Here is a 13360-nt window from a genome sequence, read left to right as displayed (position 1 = left end):
AAAGGTCCTGCTGGGAACATTAAGGGGACTAGACAGCTCTATCACATTGGCTTCCACAAGCACAGAGTTCAGAGAACTTTTCACAGCAATACATACCATGATAGGGAGAATTACATCCGAGAGAGAAAAGAGGCTATTCTGCTTGATATTGCCCTTGCAGAAAGCTCAGTGGGAGAAAGGAAGCTTAACATGTCTTTGAACATAGTGCAGGAATAGATAGCCTGTGGATCTACAGATGTTGTTTGACTCCAGCTCCCATCAGCTCCAGCTACCATGGCAAGTGCTTAGGAGTTATGCCAGTTGTACATCACCAACATCTGGAGAGCCAGAGGTTCTCAATCCCTCCTATTACTTCAAAGAAAATATGTGGTGGCTCTTCAGATTTCTACCCATAACCTTTCAAATAGCATGAGTATATGCTGGAGAGGAGAGGAGAGGAGCTGCCACCTTGTTCCTTGCAGAGCCTTTAAAAGGTGAGTTTAGAACTGCCCAGTGGTTTGTGATTGTCATTTGCATGGCTACACACATCCATATTTTCCTCGTTTGCATGCATGCTTTCTTGCTTAGAGTGATTCTAATGGTGACATTTATAAGCCTACACAAAGTAGGAGTAAAACCTCACAACCAGTGGTGAAGCTGGCACCAGGGGCGGAGAGCAGGCGGGCGTGTGGCGTGATGGTACCCCCCTCCACCATTGGTGCAGGGGGCGGTGTGCTCCCCCCGCTCCCCGCCCCGTTCCTCTTCCAGTGCTCACCACTGAACTGGTAATCTGACTTGAGGGTGGGGAGGACACCATACCATTTCCAAAACCATACCTCTTCTTTATACAGCAAACCATAACACATTACCCATTTAAATAAAACTAACTTTTCATTATCCAAAGTTATTTTTTTCTCTAATGAAGAAAACACAGCTATTCTAAACTTTAGACAAAACTGGGTGGTTCATTTCATTCCTCAACATGGCTCAGTCATGAAAATGTGAATTAATAAATTTGGTTCATCTGCAGGCAGAAGATATCACAGAATAATAAACACAACAAATATATTTTGTCTGTCAGTGTCCTGAGACCAAATCCACAGGATACATTGAGGGTACTATAATATCTCTTAAAGCAGCCACGATCCAGCAAATTCAATAGTGTAAATTGCCACAATTAATGAGCTTGGGTACAGTTAGAATGTAGAATCCAGGAAATACAGAAGTACCTTGGGTTAAGAACTTAATTAAATCTGGAGGTCCGTTCTTAACCTGAAACTGTTCTTAACCTGAGGTACCACTTTAGCTAATGGGGCCTCCTGCTGCTGCCGCGCCACCGCCGCACAATTTCTGTTCTCATCCTGAAGCAAAGTTCTTAACCCGAGGTAATATTTCTGGGTTAGCGGAGTCTGTAACCTGAAACCTGAAGCGTCTGTAACCCAAGGTAGCACTGTATGTCAATAAAGGAGAGTTGGCATTGCCATTGTTGCATGGAAATAACAAAAAGGCCCTGCTTCATTCCATGTACTCCTGAAATAAAGATATACTCAGTACTTGTTTGCAATGCTTACTAGTCCTTGAAAGTCAAATGATGTGCAAATCCCACAAAGGGGCTTCACCCATAAGAGTTCAGCACCCTCACATCACTGCATTACTTTTACATTTGCTGACAATCCTCTTCCAAGCTTCCTTCACTTCTTTGTTCCTCAGACTGTATATAAGGGGATTGACCAGAGGTGTCAGGACAGTGTAAAATACAGAAAAAAACTTATTCAGCTCCTTTAGTATTTTTGTTTTTGGTAGCACGTAGACAATAATGATTGTTCCATAGAAAATGGACACGACAACCAAATGAGAAGAGCAGGTGGAAAAAGCCTTCTGCCTACCAGTTGCTGAGGGAATTCTCAAAACGGCATTAATGATGTAAACATATGATGTAATGGTTAAGATAAATGATGGAAGTGTGCAGAAGGATGCCATGATGGTCAATGCAAGTTGAACCTTGTAGGTGTCAGTGCAGGACAGTTGAATGATAGGGAGGAAATCACAAAAGAAATGTTCTATTTCACTGCGGCCACAGAATGTTAGCTCAGATACAAAAACGATCAATATAGTGTTTTCTATGAAACCACACAGCCAAGATACAGCTACCAGTTGAAGGCAAACCTTGTTGTTCATTATTCTTGTGTAATGCAGGGGTTTACATATTGCAGCATAGCGATCGTAAGACATCGCCGAAAGAAGGTAGCATTCGGATGCTGCTAAGGATGCTGCAAGCCACAACTGCATAAGGCAGCCATGGACAGGGACTATCCTTTTCCCAGTCAATAAACTATTCAACATTCTGGGCAGGATTGTTGAGGTATAGCAGGCCTCCAAAGAAGACAAATTCCCCAGAAAGAAGTACATGGGAGTATGAAGGCGCTGATCGGTCACAATTAGGACAATGATAAGGATATTCCCAGTCATAGTCAAAGCGTAGATGATTAGAAAGAGAAGGAAAAGAAGAAATTGCAGGTGCTGGAGATCCCCAAATCCAAGGAGGATGAATTCAGTTGTCATAGTTCGATTCACCCAGTCTGATTCTACCATGGTGTTTTTTTTCTAGAGGCAAATAAAATAAAAGACATGCAATGATGTTTATATTGCAATTCTGGTGAATAGAACATATGGTTCTAGGATAGATCATATAGTTTTCTCTATGGAGGCCCAGTTTCTCATTCCAGTTCTATAAATTAATGTAGGGTGGGGGAGGAAGAAGGTCAGGCCAGAGTTTTCAGTTCATTAAAGAGGCATGTTGAATATGATCTATTTAGATATTTCAGCACTGTCACAGTATGGTGAATTATGATGCTCACCTGAAATAATAGCAATAGAAATTACCTGTATTCCTTAGTCAGAAAATCTAAAGCTTGGGACTTGTACTTATATAGCCGTTAAATCTCTGTGGTTATTGCAAAAGGACTTGATTATCTTCTCAGATCTGGCAGTCACCATTCCCATTGTTCCTGATCTGTGTTCCGAATCTACTATTTAAGAGGAAAATAAATATTTTTGTCCTAATTGAACTCTTGAGGCAGTACTGCTGCTCCTAGTTACAAGAAGACATTTTTCACACAGCACTAGTTTTTTAATGAATTGTACTGGGGGTACATATTCCTTAAAGGGTAAAACAGATTGTTTTCCTCCTACCCATTCTCCACAAGAAAATAAATCACACTCAGAAATTGTCGAAGAGAGAAAAATGTCGGTGAAATTTTCAAGAGTGGGTTGAAGATTTTATGTTGCACTTACTTTTGTGAATTTCCTAACTTTTGTTCTACAGATCATTTCTCTGGTAATCTGCACTCTGTTCTGTAAAACAGATATAGATAAAATTTCTGACTGGTGAGGTATATACTGTATTGTTGTGCAGTGTTGTATATTGTGGTGTATGGTGGATTGTCGTGTAAGTTAATGTTGTTTGTCAAATAAAGTATTTTTGAAAAAATAAAATAGAGGACAAAGGATTAAGGGCCTTGGTGTGAGATGGGAAATGGGTGGGCCCCCTCCCTCCCCCTCCCTCCCTCAAAAGATAAAGCCAGAGTTTGAAGTAGAGTTTTGTGGTGATCTGGGTCAGAAGCAAGGCAGCAAGCTGAAGAGGTCCAGAGTGTAGATGCAAAGAGGAAAGTGCCTCAGAAGGGTGAGCTAACTGGGGCTGAGAAGCTGCAACTCATTGATTTTGCCACTCTCTGGGAGCCTGCTGTGGAAGAAGGGGTGCAGCAGGAGGAATTGGAGGTACTGTATGTGTGAACATGCTGGAGGAGCAGCCAGCAGCTGAAGAAATGGTGGCTTATTTAAATAAACCATATTTCATAAAGATACCCCAGTCTCTTCTGTGCCTTACTTCCAAAGGAAACACGAACCCTTGGTAAGCACCTGGAACCCTTGGAATCTTGCACCATTTGGAGATGGTGGTAGACTGCAACAATACTTTGCTTTAACTTTTGTTTCATTATGTAAATCACTTTTGGTCACTTTTTTGGGGAAAAACAAACAAAAAGATTGATTAGTGCTTATTATTAAGATTATTATATGTGGACAATGCTCTGGAAATGATGCTTCATCACACATAATGTCAGAGACTTCTGGGTGGAAGTCGTGTTGTTCCCAGGGAATTGTGGGTAGAATAAAAAGTTCCACTACTTTGAAGTACGGTGTCGCTTTCTTCAAAAATACATCACCAGTTGTTATGCTGCTGCAGCCTAGTATGAGCCTGGATCCTTTGGGAATTTTCACTCCTGTCAGGGACTGGGTAGATGAGGATTGAGGAAAAATGGTGGAGACCATTGTCCCAGGCATTGCCTAGAGAGGAGGAAGAGGCAGATAGCATAGACCTCCAGGAGTGGTTTGGCACAGGGCATACCTCAGAGGGAGATGAGGGCAAAAGTTGGGAAATAATAGGAGAGGAGGAGGAGGAAGTGGAGAGCATTCAACTGGCAGAGCCTGAGCAGCACTTGAATGAGAATAGAGAACAGAGAGCTCAGAGGCAACTGTCACGTACCAGCCACCGTTGGAGGCAGGAAGAGGAGTCAGATGAATAGCGATGAATAAGGGAATAACGTGGAAGGGGTGGAGTTTCACTCGGGGCAACATTAGGCATCATGGAGCATCTTCAATTTGCCTCTGTAACTTGTATTAATAAACAGAACACTGCTTTCCTGGGAATCGGCTGCAGCTGCCAACAGCACCCTGACAATGCCCTCTGCATCCAATTCTAAAAAAATTATGGTGAATGGTTCTATGGAGCCCAAAGCTGAGTTTTTACATTACAATTCAAAAATGCAAGTTCTTTGTTGTACTCACACAGTTTCTGGTTGGACACTGATTAATTATAGCTCAGTTTCCTAGTAGCTTTAGGCAAAAGACTGCAGTAATAGTAGGGTCGCCATACACCATTTTTGCCAATTTCCCTTGAGAATAGCTTAAAAACTGCATTCTTTTGTGATTTTGCCAAAAAAAGCAACCCTAAGTAATAGCCAATAAATCATCCAACCACAGCAAGTTTCAAAATAGAATCCACTTAATAGAGACAACCTGATGAAAACACAAGACCACAAAAGTACAGGGTGGGGATTTTGACTCCTTGCTCATTTTGTTATGTGCTGTCAAACCATAGGAACAAGATTGCTGGTAAAATCTGCTGCCATCTGCTGGATGTGAATTTTGAGTCATCCTGAATCACTACAATGGTACCTCGGGTTAAGAACTTAATTCGTTCCGGAGGTCCGTTCTTAACCTGAAACTGTTCTTAACCTGAAGCACCACTTTAGCTAATGGGGCCTCCCGCTGCTGCTGCGCTGCTGCTGCTGCGCGATTTCTGTTCTCATCCTGAAGCAAAGTTCTTAACCCAAGGTAATATTTCTGGGTTAGCGGAGTCTGTAACCTGAAGCATCTGTAACCTGAAGCGTATGTAACCCGAGGTACGACTGTACTTCATTAAAAAGTTCCATGCATGTCTCACAACATTACATCTTAATGCTATTGAACATTTGCATCTTAACCACATTACACAGTGCCCTCTGAAGCCATTTTAACAGGAGACACTTAGATATTTGTGTCTCCCACATCTGTGAATGCAAATCCACATTACAACAAACCATGTGCCTTACACAAGGAGCTTCCATGTGTACAGTAATGTCCCCACTTCAGAAGTAGCAACTAAACATGGGAGCTACCAAAAAAATGCCATGGAGGTGAGGTAAAGGTGTGGGCTTGCAGTACTGTTGTATCTATGTTGCTTCCTCACAGCAGCAAAGCTTGAAGAAGCCTACAATGTGAAGTAATTTGCCCACTTTCTGATAGCTCTCCCCAGAGCCATCTTCACCTCTTTGTTCCTCAGGCTGTATATATAAGGATTGACCAGAGGTGTCAAGATGGTGTAAAAGACAGAGAAACCTTTATTCAGCTCTCTTAATTCAGTTGTGTCTGGCAAAAGATACACAATGATGAGGGTGCCATAGAAAATAGTCACCACAATGAGGTGAGAAGAGCAAGTAGAGAAGGCCTTTTGCCTCCCTGCGGTAGATGGGATTCCAAGAACGGTAGTGATGATGTACACATATGATGTTATTGTTAAAACGAATGGTGGCAAGGTGCAGAGTGAGGACAGGACAGTTGATAAAAGCTCCACTTGGTGTGCATCACTGCAGGTCAGTTTCGTCATGGGGATGAAATCACAAAAGAAATGCTCAATGACATTGTGGCCACAGAAGGTTAACTGTGCCATAAAAATTAACAAGATTGAATTTATCACAAAACCTCCAAACCAAGACCCAGCTACCAGCTGGAGGCAAAGCTTGAAATTCATCAGGACTGAGTAATGCAGGGGTCGACATATGGCCACATAGCGATCGTAAGACATTGCTGCCAGGAGATAGCACTCTGTTGCAGCTAAAAACCCAAAAGCCCAAAATTGCACAATGCAGCCCCAGACAGAAACACTTTGGTTCTCAGTTAAGAAACTGGCCAGCATTCTGGGGAGGATGGTTGAGCTGTAGCAGGTCTCCAAGCAAGACAAATTGCCCAGGAAAAAGTACATTGGTGTGTGGAGGTGCTGATCTGTCACAACTAGTGCAAGTATGATCAGGTTCCCAGCCATGGTCATGATGTAGACTGTTAGAAACACAACAAAGAGAAGAATCTGGAGGTCCTGGACTTCTCCAAATCCAAGTAGAATGAATTCTGTGATGATGGTTTGATTTACCCATTCTAGTCTTTGCATAGTTTTCATCTAGTGGAGTGGGAAGATAACAATTAATGCAATTACTATTAGTTGTTGTTTTTAAACACAGTTTCAGTAACATCCAACTAAGCTTTAAGCTCTTCAGCTGTGTGTAAAAAGGTAAAGGGACCCCTGACCATTAGGTCCAGTCGTGACCAACTCTGGGGTTGTGGCGCTCATCTCGCTTTATTGGCCGAGGGAGCTGGCGTACAGCTTCCAGGTCATGTGGCCAGCATGACTAAGCCGCTTCTGGCGAACCAGAGCAGCGCACGGAAACGCTGTTTACCTTCCCGCTGGAGCGGTAGCTATTTATCTACTTGCACTTTGACGTGCTTTTGAATCATAGAATCATAGAATCATAGAGTTGGAAGAGACCACAAGGGCCATTGAGTCCAACCCCCTGCCAAGCAGGAAACACCATCAGAGCACTCCTGACATATGGTTGTCAAGCCTCTGCTTAAAGACCTCCAAAGAAGGAGACTCCACCACACTCCTTGGCAGCAAATTCCACTGTCGAACAGCTCTTACTGTCAGGAAGTTCTTCCTAATGTTTAGGTGGAATCTTCTTTCTTGTAGTTTGGATCCATTGCTCCGTGTCCGCCTCTCTGGAGCAGCAGAAAACAACCTTTCTCCCTCCTCTATGTGACATCCTTTTATATATTTGAACATGGCTACCATATCACCCCTTAACCTCCTCTTCTCCAGGCTAAACATGCCCAGCTCTCTTAGCCGTTCCTCATAAGGCATCGTTTTGGTTCCTCCTCCACTGCTAGGTGAGCAGGAGCAGGGACCAAGCAACGGGAGCTCACCCAGGCGCAGGGATTCGAACTGCCGAACTTCTGATCAACAAGTCCCAGGCTCTGTGGTTTAACCCACAGCGCCACCCACGTCCTCAGTTGTGTGTAGGCTGTATCAAACTGGTTCCATTCTATGAACAGGAGTCTTTCCATTCATGGAAAATTCCTTGATCTAGTGAAAGCCTCTCAAGGATGGGTCATGATTTTCACTGATGTCCTTATCTCCCTGTTGACCCTTTGGTTTCCATGCTGCTTCAGAGGGTGCACCAATTCTTGGGATCAGGTTTTCAGAGGAGAATGGGCAAGAATCACAATAGATAATTGATTTAAGTAGCTTTAAACACATTTAATTTCAGCAGTTTGTGCTCACTGGACACGATCTGTTTAAATTTTATATAAATTGTTTATTTAGAACATATGGGGTTAATAAAATATTCTAGTTTGGTATCTAAAAAGAAAAAAAGGAGAAGAAAAAACCTTCCCTCTTCTGAATTTCATTGTCATCCAACCAAGGAATGGATTTTTTTTTTTTTTAGATTTTCAAATGTTATGCTAAAGAATCAAGTAAGTAGCCATGTTGGTCTGATGCAGTCAATATATATATATATATATATATATATATATATATATATATATATCCAGTAGCACCTTAGAGACCTAACAAACTAAGTTTGTTCTTGGTACAAGTTGTCGTTCTGAAGAAAGCTTATACCAGCCTTTCTTAACCTGTGGGTCCCCAGATGTTGTTGGACTACAACTCCCATCACCCCTAGCTAGCAAGGCCAGAGCTCAGGGATGATGGGAGCTGTAGTCCAACAACATTTGGGGACCCACAGGTTGAGAACCACTAGCTTATACCAAGAACAAACTTAGTTGGTCTCTATGGTGCTACTGGATATGTATATATATATATATGCACTAAAGAATGTGCAGTATATTTTCCAAACAAAGCATCAATATATAGTTGCTCAATGGATACATGCAGGGTCTCCACCCTTTTCTATCTCCTGCAAGTTGCAAAGAGATCTATGAACAACAACAAAGACAGTAATTCTATTTGTCTGGGAGTGGGCCCCATTGAATCCAAAAGAATTTCTTCTGAGTTGGCATGATTAGGATTATGCTGTAAGACACATTGTTCTCCTTAAAAAAATAAAATAATTGACAGCTTTCTGACATGCTTTCTAGATCTGTCAAAACAAATAATAAACCAGGGAGGCAAGCTGAAAGTAATTGATGAATACAAAATAAAATTTAAAATATCAACAAATACAAAATAAAATTGCAAAGATTAAAAAGATTTTCAGAAAATGGTAGCTGTCACTTCTGCCATTGCTGAAGAGCATGGGAAAGTATTGCTCACCTGAATTCCAATTTGCTAGAAATCTTTGAAGGTTAACTTCTGGCCTTCAAAACCAGTTGCTTTAAATATTGAGATGAAGCTACTTCAGTCATGCTCATGGATCAGCTACAATGAGAAAGGTTCACTTGCGCCTGAATGTTCAAAGTTCTTTATTTGAGTTACAATCGCTTAAGAAGAGTGGGAAAGCAGCAAATACTCATATCCTAATTAGACTCTTGGGAAATCTTTGAGTTTAGTTTCCAAATCAGTTTTGTGCATCTCTTTGAAGAACCTCTACCTCAGATGAATACATTCAAAATGGGAAGGCTTCCTATCCTATCCTTTCCTCCCCTCCCTTAATTAGGCCTTTTGAATAAAGATTTTATTAGACATTACAGATTAGAATCTGCCTAATTCAAAATCTTTAGTAAATTTTAAGTGTTTCCTCTTCAGACTAACTACCTAAGAGATTTCAAAGGAAGCCCTAATAGTGTTGTTAACTATCACAAAATTTGTAATCTTATCCAATGTACAGTGGTGCCTCGCAAGACGAAATTAATTCGTTCTGCGAGTTTTTTCGTCTTGCAAATTTTTCGTCTTGCGAAGCACGGTTTCCCATAGGAATGCATTGAAAATCAATTAATGCGTTCCTATGGTCAAAAAAAGTCCAAACAAAGCCAAATTTGGTACAAAAAGAGTTTATTAAGTGCTCTTTAAAGTCACACATACTGTAAAGAGCATTTCAAAAATTGAAGGAACAATAATTTAAGTTTCTAAACATGACAGAAAAGCATTTAAAAATCACCAAAGTGTACTGTACATACATTTTCTAAGACTCTGGGGGACAACTCAAAGAAGGTTCCTCTTTCACTCTTTGCTTCTTGCTGAAGAACCTGTCCATGGTCTGCTCCTTCATCCGCCTTTTCAGCACCTCCCTGAAAGACGACATGACCCTCGTATCAAAAGTGTTCGCAAGGTCACGTGTCAGGTCCTTGTCAGGGTGGTGCCGCTGTGCAAAAGCCTGCACATCTTTCCACTTCTGGCAAATGTCCCTCAGTTCTTTGGAGGACAGCCGTTCCTCAGTTGCTTCCTCCTCTTCCAGCGAGGCCTGCTCCTGCGCAGCCTCTGCCTGCAGTTCGACCAGCTCCTGGGTGGTCAGCTCGTGGTCGTGCTCCTCCACCAGCTCGCTGACGTCCTCCTCTGTGACCTCCAGGCCCATGGTCCTCCCCAAGGAAACAATGTCCTGCACCACTGTTGACTCTGGTGCATCAGAAAACCCCCAAAAAAGTTTTAAAAGTTTAACTTACCAAATGGCTGCAAAAGAAGTTTTGGAAAAGCTTCAAAAATCACCAAAGTCTTCAAAAACCTCAAAAAAGGCTACCACACCGCGTGCTATGAGTTGCTCCTCGAAGTCAAGTCGCAACTGCACCTCTTCAAGCAATGCACCCTGGGTATTAACGGTTTTAAGAAAAAGGAAACAAACTTGCAAGACGTTTTCATCTTGTGAAGCAAGCCCATAGGGAAATTCGTCTTGCGAAGCAACTCAAAAAACGAAAAACTCTTTCGTCTTGCGAGTTTTTCATCTTGCAAGGCATTCGTCTTGCAAGGCACCACTGTATATATTTTATAAATATATGAAACCCTTTCTTTCAGCAGCAAGTACAAAACAGAACAAATCAAATTGCAGGCCCAGGCCACACACTTCCTCCTCTCCTCCGCTCAAGTGAGCCACCAATAAAGGAGACCACACAGCTGAAAGGGATTAAATCAGGCCACAAATTTATTGACTACAGATGAAGTGGTTTGGCATAGGCATTGGGTAAGCATTTATTTCCAGGCTGCCTTCCAGAAATGACATCAGGGTCAACCCAACAGCAGGAATTCCCACAGGGGTCATAGCTTCTAGGAGTGCTGAGGGCCAAGCCCCCCAACTGGGCAAGTGGACAGAAGCAACTCCATCACAGATCCCTTTAATGGGATATCCTACTTCTGGAAGGAAAGGTGAGGGTACAAAATACCCCCCCCCACACACACAAAGGCTAATGTTAGTAAAGGTAAAGGAACCCCTGACCATTAGGTCCAGTCGTGACCGACTCTGGGGTTGCAGCGCTCATCTCGCTTTATTGGCCAAGGGAGCCGGTGTACAGCTTCCGGGTCATGTGGCCAGCATGACTAAGCCACTTCTGGCAAACCAGAGCAGTGCACGGAAACACCGTTTACCTTCCCGCCGGAGTGGTACCTATTTATCTACTTGCACTTTGACGTGCTTTCAAACTGCTAGGTTGGCAGGAGCAGGGACCAAGCAACGGGAGCTCACCCCGTCGCAGGGATTCGAACCGCCAACCTTCTGATCAGCAAGTCCTAGGCTCTGTGGTTTAACCCACAGCGCCACCCACGTCCCTGTAAAGGCTAATGCTTAAACCACCAAAGTTGTGATGATTGCTACCGGGTAGGCAAAACCTCCAGGTCATAGCCAATTTGCCTGATAGGCAAATTCCTACCCGGCACCACAAATAGGGCAACCAACGCAGCAATAGCAAGGTCAATCCAATGAGTAAATGCAAAAATTACTGGAGTGGGTGGGTGGGTTGATCTGACAAAGAAGTGCTGGGCATCGGGGGCTGGCATGGGCTGTTTCAAATCCTCTGGGAGGAGACCTGAAAGAAGCCTGATGGTTCCCTCAAGCCCCAGCCCTCCGGGCTAGCCTGCCATTGGCCAATTCAGCAGGCAGGATTTCAGAGACTCACATTCCAGCAGGGATCAGACCCTGGTGCCCAGCCCTGCATCGTCAGTGGAAAGGGAGGCACTGGCCGTCCCGCAAAGCTGCTGCACCTCTAAAAGTGTACCTATGGCTCTTTTTAGGCACACTATTAAATTGAATAAGGATAAACCTTTGAATTGAGTCATTTTACAAAAACTTCAAGCTACCACAATCAAGTGACACAATCAGTGGTTTTCAACCTTTTTGAGTCCATGGCTCCCTTGACCAACTACATTCTTTCTGCAACACCCCTGTGGGACTCAGAAGCCCAGTTATGTCACCCCTTGCCTGTAGAGCTGGCAGCCTCTCACCCTTTCTCGAACACCCTCCATTGTGGAGTGTTCCCTCAGCCTCCTCTCCCCTCTCCTTGGGAGTCCTCTGGGCAGACACTGCTGCCACCCCTGGTCTCTGAGCTGCCCCCTGCCCCAAAGAGAGGTGCCTCCTCACACTGTCCCACAGGGGTTTGTCCATTCCCAACAGCAAGGGCTGGCAGACTGGCTGGCTGGGCTCCCTCACCCTCTTGCTTGCTTATTCTGGGGCCACATCAGCTCCTGGCAACCAGCACCCCCTGGCCAGCCCCAGAGGCACAATTTGCCCACAGAGCTTGCCGTCAAGATTGCTGCAACAAACAGCTGTGCAAGCCTTTTGGAGGCAGAGATGCGAGAGGACATCAGAGGAGGGAGGAAAGGAAAGAGGGACAGAGGACAGTGTTGCCTGTGGCACCCCTGACTATAATTCAAGGCACCCCAAGATGCCATGGCACACTGGTTGAAAACCACTGACTAAGTGAATATTCACTCAACAGCCATTCATGTGGTATCTGAAATGAAGTTGCATGCTTCAGACTTCTATAACCATATATCATATGGAAATTAAACAGTAAAATACACATACAAGTACGACCCCCACGCCTACAGAATCTTCTCTTCTCAGCTTGAGTTGCCTCTTGGGAGTGAAGCTCCTGAAGAGCTATAAGAGGCAAATATTGATAAAGTTCTTTGCCACATTGTCTTTCAACATCTGCCAGTTAATATATGACCAACAGAACACACATAATCACTTCTAAATATTTATTTCAATGCTTGATTAGACCCATGGGAATGAATGAACCAAATATAAACTTCGTTGCCATGTCTCTTTCATTTCTGTAAATGCAATGAGCAATTAGACAGATCATCTTTGAAACAGATAGAGTGAGAAAAACATGATAAATGGAGGAAATAGCAGCTCACATTTGGTGGGTGGCTACACCAATGAACTGCATGATCAGCGATGGAGAGAGAGAAATAAAATAAGATTAGGTAACCCAGAATCTACCCATGCAGAGCTAGGTAAGTTCATGTGGTATTTTCAGTTGTCAATTTGATTGATTGTATCAGAAGTTCATTATACTTTGGATACTCTGAAGAAATATCTTCAGGGGTTAGGTGTGCATAAAGCCACCATCTAAACTGGGGCTTTGATAAAGAAAATATTTCTACCACTGCACACTCATTTCTCAAAAAACCTTGAAGAAAACAGTACAGTGGCAGCATTTCAGCAATTCTTCTTTGTTTGTGCATGTCAGAACCATAAGGAATAGACTGATCAGGCTCACAGGATTTAGTTGGATTGTGATGGGATCTGATGGGATGGGATCTGATGTTGTTGCTTCTGGAATTAAAAAGTGGCAGTGGTGCCATCAGTGCAGGACTTTGAGACAAAACTTCAGGCTTCCA

At 43.2% G+C, this 13360-nt stretch overlaps 3 protein-coding genes across 3 annotated transcripts in view; 1 reads left to right on the top strand and 2 right to left on the bottom strand.

Annotated features, from left to right (window-relative positions):
- LOC308461817 (olfactory receptor 5AP2-like) overlaps positions 1-13360 on the top strand; it is a gene marked incomplete at its 3' end in the record, with an annotated part of 253933 nt that overhangs the window by 113344 nt on the left and 127229 nt on the right. The gene's annotated exons all lie outside the window — the stretch shown is intronic.
- Positions 1166-2586, bottom strand: LOC308461506 (olfactory receptor 10C1-like). The gene has a single exon (XM_080978501.1). It carries the CDS (start codon positions 2569-2571, stop codon positions 1618-1620), a length of 954 nt encoding a protein of 317 aa, XP_080834627.1. The 5' UTR covers positions 2572-2586; the 3' UTR covers positions 1166-1617.
- Positions 5789-6751, bottom strand: LOC308461822 (olfactory receptor 11A1-like; the record flags this gene model as incomplete). The annotated part of the gene is made up of 1 exon (XM_080978987.1): positions 5789-6751. One exon carries the CDS (start codon positions 6749-6751, stop codon positions 5789-5791), a length of 963 nt encoding a protein of 320 aa, XP_080835113.1.

This window comes from Podarcis pityusensis, assembly GCF_964106645.2.
Source record: "Podarcis pityusensis genome assembly, chromosome: 13".
In the NCBI taxonomy this organism is placed as follows: domain Eukaryota; kingdom Metazoa; phylum Chordata; class Lepidosauria; order Squamata; family Lacertidae; genus Podarcis; species Podarcis pityusensis.
This window is presented reverse-complemented; position numbering and strand designations above follow the sequence as displayed.

Coding starts and splice junctions, on each gene's coding strand:
- LOC308461506 (XM_080978501.1), bottom strand. CDS start 2,571: ATGGTAGAATCAGACTGGGTGAATCGAACTATGACAACTGAATTCATC.